This window comes from Peromyscus maniculatus, chromosome 3 (genome assembly GCF_049852395.1).
Source record: "Peromyscus maniculatus bairdii isolate BWxNUB_F1_BW_parent chromosome 3, HU_Pman_BW_mat_3.1, whole genome shotgun sequence".
Classification (NCBI taxonomy): domain Eukaryota; kingdom Metazoa; phylum Chordata; class Mammalia; order Rodentia; family Cricetidae; genus Peromyscus; species Peromyscus maniculatus.
The window spans coordinates 12594709-12613121 of NC_134854.1; the positions used below are offsets into that span (position 1 = coordinate 12594709).

The following is an 18413-nucleotide window of genomic DNA, read 5'->3' on the forward strand; positions in this document are numbered from 1 at the left end:
GCTTGCCTCTGAGGAACCTATTCAAGTTCCTAAATTTTTTATTTTCAGATTTTCCTGAGGTTTTTTGTTTTTTTGTTTTTTTTTTTAAATATATGCTATTTCTACATTCAGATCATGAACTGTTTTATTCATTTTTTCCCACTGTTGGTGTTTTCAGAGATTTCTTAAAGCTATATATTTATTTTCTTTTTAATGATCTCTATCATACTCATGAAGTCTATTTTTAGGCGTTTCCTTGTACTTCAGCAATGTTGTAATATTCAGGGCCTCCTGTGGTAGGATTGCTGGGCTCCCATGGAGACACACTCTCCTGGCTATTATTGTGTTTTTATCTGACATCTAGGCATCTGGTTTGGGGAAGATTCTAATTCTAGGTGCTGATAGCCTGTCTTGTCTTTGTTGGGTCACTGTTTTGTTCCTTGTTTTTTGTTGCCCTCTCTGGTTCTTAGGACAATGTGGTACCTGTGTGTCACCTGGTATGAAATTCCTCTGAGATCCTGATAGATGCGGCCATTGTGGATTCTAGGTAAAATGTGTTTGTTAGTATTAGGATCACAAAGAAATAAGGATAGTCTATGAGAGTGAGGCCTACAAGGATGAGGAAACAGTTGTACCCATTTTGTGAAACCCCCAGAGACCACCAAGGGGCTGGTTCCCACTGTAAACACATAAGCGTCCTTTTATTCAGGTTCAACCTGGGCCGCTGCATGGCAGATGGAAGGAAATAAGGCAGTGGCCACTAGCCCAGGTGTAGAGACATTTTATAGGGAAAAACCACAAGCTGGGAATTGGCAACTTGGGATTGGGTTGAAGGGAAACGGGGCAAGGTGATTCTTTGAAACTATTTGTCTAGACTTTGGGGGCAAAACCACATTTGAAACCATTGGGTTAGACTTTTGGTGGGGAACCACATCCTGCTGAACAGGATTATCCGGACTGCTCAGCAGGATTATCTAGATATCTTCAAGGGCCATAAACCACAGACAGGATGTCTGCAGGAGGATACTGCCCTGTATCTGTTCAAGTTGTCATGGCACATTCCTAAGGTCCTTCCTGGAACTGAGTACAGCAGGTGGTCTGAGATGGTGGCTCTTTCCCTAAGATGGAGCCTGTAAAGTCAAGTTTAGACCTTCACAGAAACAATGTGCTTCCCCAGGATCTGATCCCCCTGGGAACGGGGTCAGAGAATGAGAAGAGAGTGGAGAGGCAGCAGCATGTGGACTGCTGCAGAGCTGGGAATAAGACTGAGGGATTGGTTTCTGGGGAGCTGAGGGAGAGGTGAGGATCTGCAGTCAGCCTGTCTGCTTCCCTGCCTAGAGTGTATGGATTCCTAGGGAGTGCACTGATTGCCTATCTGCTTCCTATCTAGAGAGTATGGATTCCCAGGGAGTGCACTGATTGCATCAGGAGGCTGTTTTCTGTAGGTTCCTAGGGAATGCCTGCTGGTTTTTTGAATCTTGTATAAATGGGGTTAAGGGTTAAGCAGTGGCGGGGTGGGGTGAGGGGGTGGGGAGGTGGGGGGGTACAGAAGAAGTTTGGAGGGGAAGATCGATGTGATCCACTAGAGATGAAGGCAGAAAGGAAGGGGGCAGGATGCAGCAAACAGTCTGCTGCAGAGCAGGGCATGAGACTGGGAGTTGGACTTGGAGGATCTGAGGCAGAGATAAAGATCAGCAGTTCATCTACCTACTTCCCTGATGAGAGTTGTTTGTGGGTTCCCAGAAAATGCATGTTGAAATTCACTATCGATTTTAAATTATCTTTTCCCTTATAAGTTTTTAAGCATTGTAACTTTCAGTAATTATTTACACTTAAACGATTCTCAATTTTTTATGTATTAATTGATTTGGTTATCATAACAAACTTTTGAGGTAAGAACTGCTAATATTCCTATTGTAAGGATGAAGAAATTGAAGTAGAGAGTTTAACTAACTAACTAATTTCACATGGCAATGAACAGAATGATTTGGTCTTAGGCAGTATATTTTATAGACACTGTTCTTAGGTTGTACTACTACATTTTCTCATAATAGCAGAAACATATTAACGTAATAAACAATATTGCAATGTTATCAGCAATGTAGTAATAATGTTAACTGATGATATACATCTGACTAATTTGTCACTATTGATAACTGTTTATGGACATGTTTTTGTTTGATTCTCAGAGGAAACAAATGAGTTAGATATTATTGTGAATCATGCATATAATGAAAAATGACAAACACATATCCTGACTGAAATCAAACAAATTATAAAACACGAAGAGCCAACATTCAAAACAAGTCTTTATTCTAAAACATATTTTTGTGACTACCTCATGAAACTCACTCTAGTTAAATACATTTAAGAAAAGTAAAACTTGTGTTCAAGTGTGACACCTTAGAACTAACCCAAATAAGCACTGTCTAAAATTTAATCACCATGTGTTATTATTATTATTCAAATCCTGTGCTAACATTTAAAATAATATTTTAAAATTTACACTAAAAAGAGAAAAAGGTGTCTTGGGTTTTACTTTCCCCCTAGTTGTGACAATTATTGATTCTAGACTACATTATATAAAGACACCGCACTTTGTCATGAACTCCTTGGTCTTTCCTGTACCCTCACTTTGAGTGACAGTGTGGAACGAAAAATTAGCATCATGGGTTTGCATTCTAACACTGAGTTGCATGCAAATGAATAGTTAATCAAATTAGCAAAATAAATGGAAGCCACAAGAGTCAATATTGTGCAGGACATGGAATCTAGACTTCTTGAAATGAGAACAAGTAATTCTAATAAATTATTTCAAAGAACTGGCTGAAATAACAGTCTAATTTGTACATGAAGATAGGAGAATGTGGACAGAGTCCTTGAAGTCATATTTTTAAGGATTGTTTCCAAGGTGTACTAGAGACTGACACTTATGAAGTAGTGAAATGCTTTAGGGTGGAACACAGATATTAGGTAGTTGAGAAAAAATTTTACCTTTTAGGTCTACTTTGTAAATTTACTGTATGACACAATGTCTGACATAGAACAGGGAGTTAATATATGTTTTATTAAAAATGAGTAGCATCTTACTTTTTTATTAATTGAATTTATTCATTTAGCATCTCAACCACAGTTTTCTCTTCCTCCACTCTTCACATTCTCTCCCCACACAACACCTCTGCCCCCCACCTTTATCCACTCTTCTGCTGTTTCTGTTTAGAAAGGGGCAGGCCTTTCATGGGTATCAACAAAACACAGCATATATCAAATTGAGGTAGGACTAAACTCTTCTTGTATTAAGGCTGGGCAAGGCAACCCAGTATGATGAATAGGTTCCCAAAAAACATCCAAAGGTTAGGGACCGCCCCTGCTCCCACTGCTAGGGGTCCCACAAGTAGACCAAGCTGCACAAGTGTCATATATATGTAGTGGGCCTAGGTTGGTCCAATGCAGGTTCCCTGGCTGTTGGTACAGGTGCTGTGAGCTCCCATGAGTCCAGATTAGGTGTTTCTGTGGATCCCCTTGTGGTGTCTTGACTGGCCCCTAACTCATATACTCCTTCCTCCCCCCCTCTCTTCAGCAGGATTCCCTGAACTCAGCTTATCTGTGGGTCTTTGTAACTGGAGAGTTTCTCCAGTTCTGCCTGGTCCACGGTCAGGACAAATCTCTCTTACCCGCCAGTCCCGCAGTTGCTCAGACCCAACCTTGTAAACACATAGAGACTTATATTGCTTACAAACTGTATGGCTGTGGCAGGCTTCTTGTTATCTAGTTCTTCTATCCTAAATTAACCCATTTCTATAAGTCCATACCTTGCCACATGGCTCATGGCTTACCAGTATCTTACATGTTGGTACTCATGGCAGCAGCTGGCAGCATCTTTCTGACTCAGCCTTTCTGTTCCCAGAATTCTCTTCTCTCTGGTAGTACCACCTATACTTCCTGCCTGGCTACTGGCCAATTAGTGTTTTATTTATCAATCAATCATCCACAGCACTTCCCCTTTTTCTTTTTTTTTTTCAAAAAGGAAGATTTTAACTTTAACATAGTAAAATTACATATAACAAAACAATTATCAAACAAGAATTACAGTTAAAATATTAAAGGAGATATCCTATCTATCTTATATTTGTGAGTTTAAGGTTTTATATCTAACTTATCTTTTATCATAACTGAGGAAATTATAACTCTAGTCTTCAACTACATCAAAGACCCCAGAAGGATATACTATTTATTACCTGCAAAATGGGACAAGGACAAAAGCAACTTTCAGGAGCCGTGTGAGAGTAGACAGAGACAGCTGGCAGCCTAGAGAGTCATCCAAAGTTCTTTTGTAAAGTTGGGACATCTGTCTTCAGTCCACAGGCCTAGAGTCTCTCAGCCACTTTTCTCTGTGTCCTGTAGAATGTCTGGCAGTTTCCTCTGTGAAGCAGGAACCTGAAGGACCATTTTGCCAAGCACAGTTGAGTGGTCACCTTCCTATGGGTCCTGCATGACCAATCAATCAAGCAGTCCAGGCAAGAACAGTTTCTTGTCCAAACGGCTATTTTTGCCAAGAAGAAGATAAATTGCCATATAGAGTGTCTTTGATGACCATCCTCCTCTCTGAAGTAAATCTGGTGCTGCCAGCAGCAGACATGTCTCACTGTCCAGAAAGATTAAATTTTAAAACATTTTAAATGCCATATTCTGTAGGTCTTTGAAGTGTTTGATGATTATCTACCTAATTGAATAATATCTATGTATACCTAGAAAACAACATGACTAAGTTTGAAGACTAATTATTAATCTGTATTACTTAATTATCCATTACAACCTAAATAAGTTACATAGACATAATACCTCAAATGAGAATTGAAATATATATATAGTATAACAAAATTAAGTTTAAACTTGTATCAATAAACTAAAATCCATAGCAATGTAAAACATTTTAAAATAAGTTGCTCTTTAAAAGTAGATTCAATAATCTACCCTTTCATCCTATCATATCTATATCATATCCCCTTTTCTTTAGAAAGATCACATTTATAATCAACCTGATTTAAATAAAAATATTGGTTTGGCTCTGTCCCATATCAGAGGGCTCTTCTGATATGGGACACAAGAATCTCTTAACCTTTTCTTTTAGTAATATGCTTGGGTTTAGAGAAGGAGTGAACCAATTCCATCTCCAAAGCCAGCTTGATATATTTGGGAATTTGGGCATAGCTTCTCTTACTACTTCCTGATGGATGGGGGCACTGTATCTTATGGGGACACAAAGAAAATTTTAGGATGATGGAGTCGTCCATGAGGGTGTATTGTCTGAGCCAGTTGCCTTGAAACCATTCTGGATGTCGGATCATCTGGGCCATGGTGTCATCGGAGACCTTTCAGGGGGTCTTGGTGGTCAAACTTGTTGTATCTTAATCTGGAACAAATCCATAGCCTCTGGCTTTCTGTGGAAACAAAAGCAGAGCCTCCTTTCCAAAGTAACATATCCTTACATCCAAATTTTGAAGTCAAGGTACCTTTAAAATATACATATTTGCTTAACTCAATAGTTTTTACAATCAAATGTTTTTCTGCAGTTAAAAATCCCAAAGACAACACAATCCAGATTCTCTGTGTAATATCCATCTTTATGTGGCTTAATTTTCATACTACCTTTACTCTCTCTTTAAAGACTTTAGTTTTTTAAACTTTCTATTTCTTTATATAACTGCATGTAACTGTATATATGTATATGTATATATATGTATATATATATATATATTTATATATATATATATATATTTCTCTCTTTCAAGCCTACATATATTTTTTCACACAGTTGTAAACTATTCCAACTGAATCTGTTTTATTGTGAACCTATTGCTTTAAACTGCAGCATTCTAAGACTGCAAAGGAAACATTGGCTGATGGCTCCACCCTTGTCAGCTTCTCAACATGGCAGTGGTACAGTTTACTGCCAGCTCTGGGTCTGGGTCAGGAGCCATGTGTACCATCAACTATCAGAAGCAGTTCTATCAAAGCAGCATGTAGCTCAGAAACCTATTTTTTTTTTTTTATTAGCAAAGGCTAAATCCACCACACAGCATAATGTGCCGCTTGTTGACACCTCATTCCTGCCATACTGCAGGTCAAGCATGCACTCCAGGAACCTGTCATAATAGCTCAAACCTGCAGGCTGCTGCTTACTTGAGAGAGACAACTAGAAAGCTGTTTTTAGCTCCATTTTAGAATCCTTTTTCTCAGGTTTTAGGTGGAAACTCTTGCCAACTCGTCTGAGGCCAGGACAATATGGCACCATCCCTGAAGTGGCCTTCGCAATCCAGAAAAGGTACAGTGCCCTTTTCTTCGAAGGCAGTTGAACAGGTAGTGGGTTGATGGCTTCTGATGTACAGTGGAACAGCAGCTGAAACAGTTATTCTTGAAGAGTAACTAATCTCACACCTCTCAATAGTAGAATGGCATTTAATAGAGGGATATAGAGAAGAACCAGATGCTGAGATGAAGCCACACACACACACACACAGCCAAGAAGAATGGACAGCTGAATTCAAAAAACATCAACAATTTCCAGAATTTAAAATCCTGAATCATGACATGACACTAGTGGAATTCAGGTGTTTCTGATACATGGATTGTTCTCACCAAATGTGAGGTCAAACTGTTGTCCTTGTATACATTCTACTTCACAAATGAGTCTGTCAGATACGCTAGGCTGAAGATGATGCCCCAACACTGCGGAGAAACCTCAGGTGACTGTACAGGCAGCTGGCTGTTTCTGTCAACTCACATTTTTTTTTTTTTTGGAACCTGCTTGCATACACTTCCTGTTTTTATTTTTTTATTACGTAATATTATTTCCTTCTTGGGTCTCTGAGGGAGTTGAAGATTAGTTAGTTAGAGTTGAAGATTAGATAGTTATGGTTAAATTTAGATAGTTATAGTTTTCCTTGTTAAGAATTTTAGAAAAGAAACTCACTAAAGAGTAAGTATAAATTTGAAAGATGTTATAAGATAGTTCTGTTAGTAATATAAGTTAGGATAGAAAGTGAATCAGGTACATTTTGGACTTGCCAAAATAGGATAGATAATGGAATTATTTTCTCTGAATTTGTCAAATGCAAATGGACTAGACATTGTTTAGATATTTATTGCTTATATATACGGTATATAGTTATTGTACTTTTGTATATAGTTTTTCTTATATTAGTTATAACCTTTTTCCTTTTTCTTTTTATTAAAATAGAAAAGGTGAAATATGGTGATATTTTATTTGTACTGAAATGTGATTTTTTTATGTATGTTAATAAATAAAGTTGCCTGGGGGTCAGAGCTAATAGCAAGCCATAGCAGAAGCCGGGCAGTGGTGGTGCATGCCTTTAATCCAGATAACATAATAGAGAGGTCTCTGTGTGTTCAAGGATACAGCCAGCATGGAGACACATGCCTTTAATCTCAATACCAACCATAGAAGACCGGGAGGTCAGTATAGACAGGCGGTGATGAGGAGGTCATGTGGTTGGGTTTACAACCAATGAGAAGGCAGAACAGAAAGTCAATAAAAGGACAGACACACAGGAAGTAGGTCTCTTGCTGAGGGGAAGGACAGCAGCGGCAGTGAAGGGTAAGAAAGGGTTTTTAGCTCTTAGCTACTGCTCTGACCTCTTGGGCTTTTAACTCCATTTGGCTCTGTGTTTCTTATTTAATAAGACTTACATCTACAGGTCTCTGCATCTGCTTCCATCAGTTACTGGATGAAGCCTCCCTGATGTCAATTGGGGTAGTCACCAATCTATAGGAGAACATTGTTAGGCATCATTATGTTGATACTTATTTTTCTCCAATCATGTTAGATCTCTGTGCCATCTAACATCCGGGTCCTGGCACTCGAGCCAGTGTCAGGGGTGGGCTCACTCTCATGGTCTGGGTCTCAGGCTGAAGCAGTTGTTGGTTGGCCACTCCCACTATCTCCACACCATCCTTACCACCCCACCCCCAACCACCACACATCCCATAGGCAGGACAGACTGTAGGTTAATGGTTGTGTGGCTAGGCCAGTGTCCCAATCCCTCAACTGAAAGTCCCTCTGGGTCATAGTTGGTGGCCAGCCCAAGCTACTCATCCACCATTGCTAAGAATCTTTGCTGGGGTTATCCTTATAGATTCCGGGGAGTTTCCCTTGCACCGAATTTCTATCAGACCCTGAAATGTGTACCCCCTTCCAGCCATCTCTTTGAATACTCTTTCCTTTCACCTCCCAACTGTATCCTTCTTCTTCCCCTCTCCACCAGCTCCCCTGCCCACCCATGAGATCTCTTCTAGTAACATCTTTCTTGATAAATGGCTCACATCTGCTTGGATTTTCTAGTTTTGAGACTGTAAATAAATATTTGGAGTTTTTCAAACCACCTAAATGATTTCCAAAATCATATTACTTCTCATAAATATAACTCTAAGAATTTGTCATATTTAATCCTAATACTTTGCTATACTTCTAAACATTTAATTATGTCATGCTATGAACATTTTCTTGGTCTAGATCTAATTTGGTAATATATTATCAGTAATATCTGCCTTTAGGTAGTTTTATTTTCCTTTTAGAGATAATACTGATTGCCCTCTAAGAAAAGAATTCTGAGATTTTAGTTTTGTATATGCTAAATGAAAGATTTAACCAATATTTTCTTGCTAAGTGCACTCAGTGCTCTATGTTCACATGCTTTTATTAAATGGCCCACTGATTGTAGATCAGAATGTACAACCAACATAAAATAAGATCTCAATAGCTGAGCATTACACTAGCTTTAGCCACATAAATGAAAAGAATTGAGATGCTGCTTTTGATGACAAAGCTCTTTGCTACAACAAATCATTAGTCTATGCTACATCATTCGATTATCCAAGAAGAATGGTATGTCTCTTAAAATTTTAGCTTTATCAAGGATAAACTTTCTATTTTCTGCTGACTTCTATGTGCACAATTTATTGGCAGATTGCTTTTCAATAATTGGCACTTTTGGACAAATAAATTTGTGTCTAAAACTTTGTTTGGAAAAGTGTCTGTTAAAAATCATTTCACAGCATTAGAATGAGATCTAAAGAGATTTTGATTCTTTTAAAAGTCATTCTGTCATTCACAAACAGAAGTTTTTGAGGATGGGGAAGGATAGCCTGAAATGTTATATCCCACTAGAGCACACAGGTCAAAAGGGTTGACAGACTCTGTCCTAAAGAAAAATTATCTGGACACCCCCAGAGATATTTCATCAAATGGGAAAAAGAGAAAGTTCACAAAAGTTAATTATTAAAAATAAATGGATTTTAATGACAATCCTCAAAGACTGGTTAATTTGTTAATTATGAATTCTAAAACAAGATAGTATATGTATGTTAGAATATGAAGAGCAAAGGCTGAAAACATGCACTTTGTTCAACTCTAAGCTCAGTTACTAAAAAATGCAATATTTCATTGTCTTCAATTTTTTTCCTTATGTGAAAGACAAGTCTAAATGATTGATAAATGCACCTAATTTACTAATGTATACTTTATTGTACTTTCATGGCTTTTTAGCAAAGTGTTTTATAGGGTTCATGGTGAGAAGTGCATCCACTACAGGAACAACGATGGTTGCAACTATTTCGTTGAGTAGAATACAAGTCCCCAACTCTAAGGTCAACAGATCATCTGATCATACAACGAAACCAAATCTGTGTGCCAGACCCCCAGAGAAGGTCTTCATCTGGGGAAATCTTAGTCTGTGGAAATGATTTTGCAAGCCATTTATAATTTAAGTATCTCTCATAGCGATTTTACTATGGGTCTCTAGTTAGGAGCCACTGACATAGATTTCACTTGACTTTGGGTTATGGTCATAGACAAGTATCTATAAAAGAGGCAAGTAAGCTACAATTCATCTGAAAGAAAAAAGTCATTGTTGTAAATATCCAGTCTTTCTTATTTGTAACTCCTGATGTTTCAGAATTTATAGGCCATAAACTCTTAACCCTTTAAAAAATAATCCTGACAGTAAATGATCAAGGAACAATTTCACTGCCTGATATGGAATATTTACAAAGAATAAAACATGTTAAGTTTCACATGTATAACATTTTAAACACACATATATGTATATAGTATACATGTGTGTGTTTCATCTCCAGGATTTTCCTCAATTTTACTGAGCTTTCAACCTTTCCCACTCTGCTTTTTGCTCCAAGAGACAGATTTGAATGAAGCATTAGCTTCCATGCTCTCAGCCACTGGTAATCCTTGAAGAATGCCTTAGCAAAGCACATAATCAACACAATTATTTATGATCTTGTACTGCTGCTAGCAAAGTTATTAGTTTTGTTCCTTGAACTGGTCTCTTCAGTACATACCTCATGGCACTTTATATTTTTAAGTTCTTATGCTCATGTCCCTTCCTATGCCTTTAGAAATAGGAATAGCTATTATGCAACTGGTCTGAGTTTGTTACACTAGCCGTGTGACATATCCTTATTTGCAGTTTATAAATAGACACATGGGTTTATTTTATTTGAGTGTGTCATTTACACCCTATTTACTAAGATCCTAAGTGATCTTTTTTTCTTCATGTGAAAGAAAGGTACTTGAGAATGATTTATCAATACAAAGGGAGAGGTAGATGAAAGTATGAAGCTTAGATTTCAAAAGCTCTCCTTATGCTAAAATGCTCACCTGAGCAGCTGGAGAGGAGCAGGATAACTTGTTGGAACTGAGAGCTGTGGGCATGAGAAAATGAATGTTGTGCTATTATGTGGAAATGACCAAGAATTCTGATTTTTCACTTTATACAAATATCCATGAGAATGAGGGTGGTAGTGGGTTATTTTGCTTGCTTGCTTGTTTTACAAGCTTCATGAGCACTTGGTCTGTAATCCTCCATTCACCCATGGACAGCTCACTAATAGAGGAACACAGGAAGATGGCAAGAGCTCAGAGAGGAGTAACACAGTGATTTAAAAAGAAGGAAAGCAATGGAAAGCTGACAAGTAAGAAGAGATTAGGATGATGAGGTCACTTGTTTCAACAATGTGGTGACGAAAGGGACACGCCAGCTGACTCCGATTATGTAAACCTTATCAACTCTAAAGAAAGGTGGTGGCTACCACAAGTCAAGAGAGTACTCTCCATTGAAGAGGAACAGTCGAAAGGGAAGAGTTCAAATCAAGTAAACAAGACCATTTTCTAATGTGCATCCCTTTTATAATTTGTAAAGCTGATTTTGCAGACTATAGTCACTGAAAAACATATTGATAAACCAAATTACAGATATTTTCCTAATATGACCTATATGGGTTATCTACAATATCATTGATTGGTATGTAAGTCAGCCTTTCACAAGGGACAAACATGATTGTCTCTATTAGGACAACTTTTGTGCATCACATTTCATTGCTCACACTACACTGTAAAAATTAAACAGAAAATTTGGGAAACCTACTGAAAGTTGTAGAATTATTTAGCCACAGAAGCATAATTATGGACCCAGTGTCTTCATCTCTATAAGTCAACGGATAAATTACATGTGAAAAGAATTACATCGTTACTTCCTTTACTCAATTATTTTCATGCTTGTTTGGGTGCTTTACATTTATGAAATGTTTTGTTGCCAATTCCTTTAACTACCCAATAATGTACTTTATGTACCTTGAAAAATGGCTACTCCTAATCCCCCGATTTGCAATAACATACATTTGCCACTCTGAAAAGATTCATATGACCCATATCCATCCTAGCTATGTAGATGAGGTAAAACCTAAATAGTTTCACTGTCCTAGATGACATCCATTTCCAACTTTGGAGAATAAATTTTCAGTCACAGAATTTATGAAGTTAATGTTATACAATAATTTACAATATTTATGAAGTTGTCATTTGAAAGACAGGGTGCCATTGCATCTTTTGATTTAAAAAAAAAAAACTAGTTAAGTCTTTTACTTTATATTTTATATTTTACTTGAGTTCGAATTGTAGATATTTTAAAGTATCATGCTCATCATGTTTAACATTTCAAAAAGTATCTCAGTTGATAAAATCACTACAATTTCTTTTGAAACTTTCCAGGAATTCTCTACACACACACACACACACACACACACACACACACACACACACACACACCTCTGCACATTTATTTTTCTTTTTCTACTTAGCTTTTTAATTTTTTGTAATGACTGCAAGGATTCTATCTTTGTAGCATTATTTATATCTTTCCTTCATGGCAGCCTTTCAGTAGTATTTAGAGACTTTTTAAAAATAAACTTTTAGGCATGAGTACACAGTGACATTAACTTGTGCACATGCTCCCATCATATTAGTAGGACAGCTATCTCACTGGGCGAAGGCATATGAGTATTTTAATTTTTTTCTAGTTTATTTCTTAGTCATTTTTAGCACCTGTATTTGAACCCCTGACAATCAACATTAGATATTGTAAATCTCAGAAAATGCTAATTACTAGCAAGTTGTAGAGCTCTCCAAGTTACAAACATTCATACATTCCCTTTCTAATCTTGCCTGCTTCGTTATTTCTGCTTTTATTTCTCTGATAGATTTAAATTTGTATAGCAACTAATTAAAGTAGCATTTTGCCCATAATTTTAATATTTTTAATGGCAAAAATTATTATTTGATGTCTCTGGAACTGAGTTCATAAACAAATGCAACTTTTTAGCATTAAGAGTTAAATCTGGAACATCCAAGCCAGAGCAGCATGGACACTATCATATAAAAGGTCTTTGGAAGCAGGCTAGCATAGTTTACAAGCCATTGGACCTATTTATAGAGCTGACTTCTTTTGCAATGTCAACTGTAACCTTACACTTATTTTAAGCCTCAGTATCTCAAATATCAGCCTCTACTAGCTGTACAGTTTTCTCTTATTTGATATCAGACAGCCCAATGGAGCCCACTGAAGTACCTGGTCTGATTAGCAAAGATAATTTTTTAGAAGTTCCTAATCTGTCTGATTCTGTGTGTGAAGATGAAGAGGTTAAAGCGACCTTCAAACCTGGCTTCTCCCCTCAGCCAAGCAGACGAGGATCAGGATCTTCTGAAGACACATACCTGGACACCCCAACTTCAGCGTCCCGGAGAGTTTCCTTTGCTGACAGCCTTGGATTCAGTCTCGTGTCCATTAAAGAATTTGATTGTTGGGAATTACCAAGTGTTTCAACTGATTTTGACCTAAGCAGGGATGTCTTCCACGCAGAGGAATTTGTTTTATCTCCACTCTTTGACTTGCCCTCTTCAAAAGAAGAGCTTATGGAACAACTTCAGGTTCAGAAAGCCGTGCTGGAGTCAACTGAACACCTCCCTGGGTCGACAAGTGTGAAGGGCATTATTAGAGTTCTGAACATTTCTTTTGAGAAGTTAGTGTATGTGCGCATGTCCTTGGATGGCTGGCAGACACATTATGACATTTTAGCAGAATATGTTCCTAATTCATGTGATGGTGAAACCGACCAGTTCTCTTTTAAGATTTCATTGATTCCTCCTTATCAAAAAGATGGCAGTAAAGTTGAGTTTTGTATACGCTATGAAACTTCTGTTGGTACATTTTGGTCAAATAATAATGGCACCAATTATGTATTGGTTTGTCAAAAGAAAAAGAAAGATCCAGAGCCTGTAAAACCAGTGGAAGAAGCTCCTAGCAGACAAATAAAAGGCTGCTTAAAGGTAAAATCAAGGTGAGGAGATGTTTTTACATACTTGAAAATTTCTAAAATGTCATTATTTTGCAGGTTATAAGAAATAACAAACCTAAAAATCTGCTGGTTGCTCATAAAAATAATGGTGTCAGAATTAACAGGTCAGTGCTGTTTAAGTAATACCACTCTAGTGTTCTAAATTAAGGAAAATGAGTATGTAATACAGTGTTGGTTGATTAATATACTATTTGCTTGAATTCAAACCTTGAATTATGGAGGATTCATTTATGAAATTATTTTATATAGAGTATATTTATTTTCAATTATTCTTAAGTCCCCATACTTCACTTTGAAGTATATTTAACTAATATAAAATTGTATTTCAGTATGTACCTGGTGCTCAGAAAACGTGTGATTTTTTTCCTCCAAAGGTGCGATGGTAATTTTAATGACTGAGGGGGTTATATAAAGATGTTTGAAGCAACGTACGTATACTAGATTAAATCATAAGAGAAATGAATTTAATAATGAACTAACAAAAAGATAATTGTAGTGATGTATAAATCATATATAACATTTTATAATTATAACAAGTATACCATTATGGAATGCAAATTAATGTAATTTAGTAAAAGTAAGTGGAGCAGAATAAAAAAAATGACCCAGATAGAAATAAGGATATTCAGCTCTACGGATTAGAGTTTGGGGATATGACCCCTCATTAGTAACCCTGCGTGTCTGTTAATGTTGAAAAATAGAAGTAGCCTTCAGCATGCTCTGTAGTACAGAGTTGGCTAATTTCCATGACACTAGGTTAGCAGATAAAACATTCAGGAGCATGTAGACCACTGTCTGCTTCTCACTGCATCCCAAAGGAAAAGTCCCCATTGCTCTTATAGCAACAGGCAAATGTTCGATTATTCTCTGAGTGATTCAACCTAACTATCCCTAAACAAATAATTCAGTAACTTCACCAGATATAATTTAGCACAATGAAATGGGAACTGGGTAAAGAATGAAAGCACTCAGAATCTAAGTATTAAATAGAAACTTTTTACAAGTAACTTTGAGAAGATATTAATAATTTTGTATTTTAATGGATAAAGCATTAAGTAGTAATTACTAAATTTGTTGATCTAGTGGATTAGTGAATAAGCTAATATAGGGTAATGCAATTCAAATATATGAGATAATACTGTTTTAATTTTATGTTCAAGTCACTTGAAAGAAACTTAATCTACTATGTGAGCTATGCCGACTTTCTCACTCCAAATGAAAGTTTCATAGTTTTATACTTATATTATTAAAAGAGATATTATAATCATAACTTTTATATATGCTAAAATAAAAACTGAAGTGTTTGTGATACTATTCAGTAACATTATCTACACACAAAAAAATAATTCAATGAATTCAAACGAACCTTTGCACTAAAACATATGCATTTTAAATACTTTATTGAATGCTTTTTAAACATTCAGCCAGCCACTTGCTTTGTCTGTGAGAGCAAACAGGATTTAAGAAAGGTAAAAACATTTGGCCAAAGAAGCAGTATTTAACTCAGTAGGTTTTTCTGTGAGTTAAAAACACAGCTTCACAATGTCAAACAGTACATTCTGATCTGAGTTCAGAAGGTCTTCCGGTGATAGGCCATATTTCACTTGATATCCAGAGTAAACTATGGGCAGCTGATAGGCCTAGGCCCAATCATGCACTCCAGCCACAATATCATTGGGAACATCTAGGTGTGTGTATATATATATATCCACGTACACCTTTGTATTAAGAACAGTAATCATCAGTTCATAGCAGACAGCACTCAGCTTTTAATATTGCCTTGGAGGAAAAAAAAAGCTGAGAAAAACTAAACCACAAAATGGTCTGAAGGCCTGTAAAGTTTCCTAATGAGTTATGAAAATGGAAAAACCTCTTTCCTTCAAAACCACAAATACATTTTCTGTACTTCTATAACTTAAAAATGACCAACATAATTCAAACCACATTTTGAAGAAAGCATTTGCCTCTGGAGGAGGCTTTCTGTGCTGTTTCAGTCCAACATGAATTTTTACATCTGATTTATATACCACTCAAGATGGAGTGTATAAAGGAAATCCTGACAGATCCTCAGAACAGCATGTGCCATAATAGAATATTTATACAGCTTTTCCATGATATAATTTATATGCAATGGGCTTTCAAATATTTCTAGAACTCGTACAAGAGAGCATTATCAAATTTCTAAATGAATAGTGCAGTTGGATTTAATTGGGAAGAATTTGGTTAAGAAAGAAGAGGGCTACCCTATTAGTATTATTTTTAAAAATGCTCCAGTGGTTAAAATAAGCTTGTACTCATTTGATAAAAGATTATAGCTCCAAAGCACCCTTCCTACACCCAACATAGCTGTAAGATCTGAAAGGTCTTCTACAAAAACTTCTGTTCTCCCTGTGCTGTTTGGTCTGGAGGACAATTCTTTTGTGAGGTAAAAATTGAATAGAATTATGCGTGAATTTGTGTTTCTTACAAAGATCTTACATAGATTAAGAAAAGTGTGCAAAATAACTCGGAGTTAAAGTGAAAATTAGGCTGTCCTAGTGCACCAAGCAACAACTAACTTCAATTTCTCTTAATACCAAAGTTAATTTGCTGTCAGTGTCCCTGAGATTGTGTTTTCTGAAAGTGTCAATAATCCCTTCTAATAACTACAGAACAGACTGCAGGCACACATTCAAAGAGGCAGGACTTTGGTTATGTCAATCACCTACACAGGATTGATGTTTTCTTTGTGGAATTTTTTCTCAAGTTGGAGTTTGTAGACGTCTTCTCTGGTGTGGGTTGTCTGCTTTCATTTGAGGTTTATTACTCTATATGATTTGAAATATATAGAGAGAAGGAAAATCAGAGTTCCCCATAGACATGTGACTGCAAGTGACCCAAGTATCTAATATCAGTGAAAGGTATGCATCATGAGGCATCTCTCAGATGTCACCACACATGAAGCAATGGGGACTGTGCAGTGAGCAAACTAAGCAGATGTTTTAGTGAGAAATGTCATGGATGCAAGTACAGTCAACGTACAGACCCAGATAAGCTAAAACTAGAATGCAGATACAGTACGCTATCTGAAAGCTTAAAAATTAAACATATCTGTTTAAATTCCAGCTTTCCCATAGATTAGACATGTCGACTTGGGCAAGTAGGATTGATTCCTTCTAGGTATATTGTGAGTAGCAGCAGTCTATTGGGGCATATTCTTGACACTTGGCATAGTTTCTAGTTCATAGGAATTTACGAGTAAATTATTAGAAGTTCCAGTTAGCTGCTTTAAACAGGCCAAGACTAACTTCAGCTTTAGAAAACTGTAAAACACACACTAAGGGTCAGGCTGCTCCTAATTGCAGGCTTTTAATTTCACAGCCCCTAGATGTTCAGGTGGAGAGCATTCATTTTTCTCTTGCAAGATTTTATTCAACAAGAAAAAACTTAAAGTGTCAATTTTTTTAGATATATTTGATCTTATATTTTTGAGTATATTAAAATAGGAAGAAAACTTAGTAGCAACTGCTAAAATTTCTTCATTTAATAGGTAAAAATTGAAGATCTATTCTTTTTCTTCCAAACCATTGTGGGGGGTGCCATATGTCCCAACACACATGTGAGCATCAAAGGACAACTTCTTTGAGTCAGTTTTCACCTTTTTCCATATGAGTTCCAGGCACTGAACTCAGGTCATCAGGTCTGGCCACACGTTTTTAAAGCCATTTAGCCATATCTGCAGCCCTGAAAGATGGTTCTTGAAGGAGTAAAAGCATTCTTTTGGGCATTGAACAAGAACACATTTTAATCTGAGTAGGGAAAAAAAAGGTTGTGATAGACAGCTGCCTGGCTGTGGATATCTTTTAAGAAGTCAGGTTTGTCGAGTAGATATCACAATGGCCAGTATGAAAACTAAGTACTATTGCATCTTTAAGGATTCCAAATGAATGTTGAACACATACATGTTAAGCATCCCAAGCTCTCAGAATTGTCACCACCACCATCAACAAGTGTTCACCTGATACCTAACTTCCTGACCCTTGGCTTGCATTGTTTCTCCTGACATCAAAGATTTCCTTGTTCAGATTCCCAAAGGATTCAGTGACTGTCCATTCAGGGCCATTGTGTCAGGTCCTCTGTTACCGAGTAGCAGTAACATACTGATAACTAAGGCAAAAATACTTGGGCCTTTAAAGACATGGAGAAACTCTGAGAGAAAACAGCTCACACGGCAGAAAGGAGCGTGGGAGAAAAAAAACAGCAAAGCCAATCTCATATGCTGTGGGTATACAGTGGAAGCCACAGACAAACAAATATTTTTGACTTGGGCTTCTTAGACTTTAAGGAATGGCCTTCCTGGTACCTTGTTTTTCTCCTACACACCTGTCTAACATGTATTCTCCACTATACACAAGATGACCTCACCTGGCTTTCTATTTTATTAAGTGAAATCAATTTATTATTCTAACTAAAGAAACAGTATGCATAGGTGTTGAATGGTATTTACGACTTGGCCAGGTGACTACAAATAAAAGCCCCAAGTGGTCTTAATGCCAAGAAAATAATGATTAGTCTTACTTTTCTTCATGCTTGAGGAATAGAACTGGGCACATGGAGAAAAAGGAAAGAGAGAAATTCTTTCTAAAGTGTAGCTTTAAAAATACAGAGCATTTGTCTTTCAGAACAATAAAATTGTGAAAATGAGGCCAAGAAAAGCACTAGAAAATGGC

General features: G+C 36.8%; 1 protein-coding gene and 1 long non-coding RNA gene across 3 annotated transcripts in view; one reads left to right on the plus strand and one right to left on the minus strand.

Annotated features, from left to right (window-relative positions):
• LOC143272268 (uncharacterized) overlaps positions 1 to 13202 on the minus strand; it is an 83939-nt gene extending 70737 nt beyond the window's left edge. Inside the window, exon 1 of the long non-coding RNA XR_013049674.1 lies at positions 13064 to 13202. This is a non-coding gene — a long non-coding RNA (uncharacterized LOC143272268). The remainder of the gene's footprint in view (positions 1 to 13063) is intronic.
• The window catches only part of Ppp1r3a (protein phosphatase 1 regulatory subunit 3A), a 43161-nt gene continuing 37554 nt past the window's right edge, over positions 12807 to 18413 (plus strand). Inside the window, exon 1 of one of the 2 annotated variants that reach the window (XM_006984261.4) lies at positions 12807 to 13686. In XM_006984261.4, coding sequence (XP_006984323.1) covers positions 12899 to 13686 — 788 coding nt within the window. In that variant the 5' untranslated portion in view covers positions 12807 to 12898. The remainder of the gene's footprint in view (positions 13687 to 18413) is intronic. The other variant, XM_006984260.4, reaches the window with a different exon arrangement.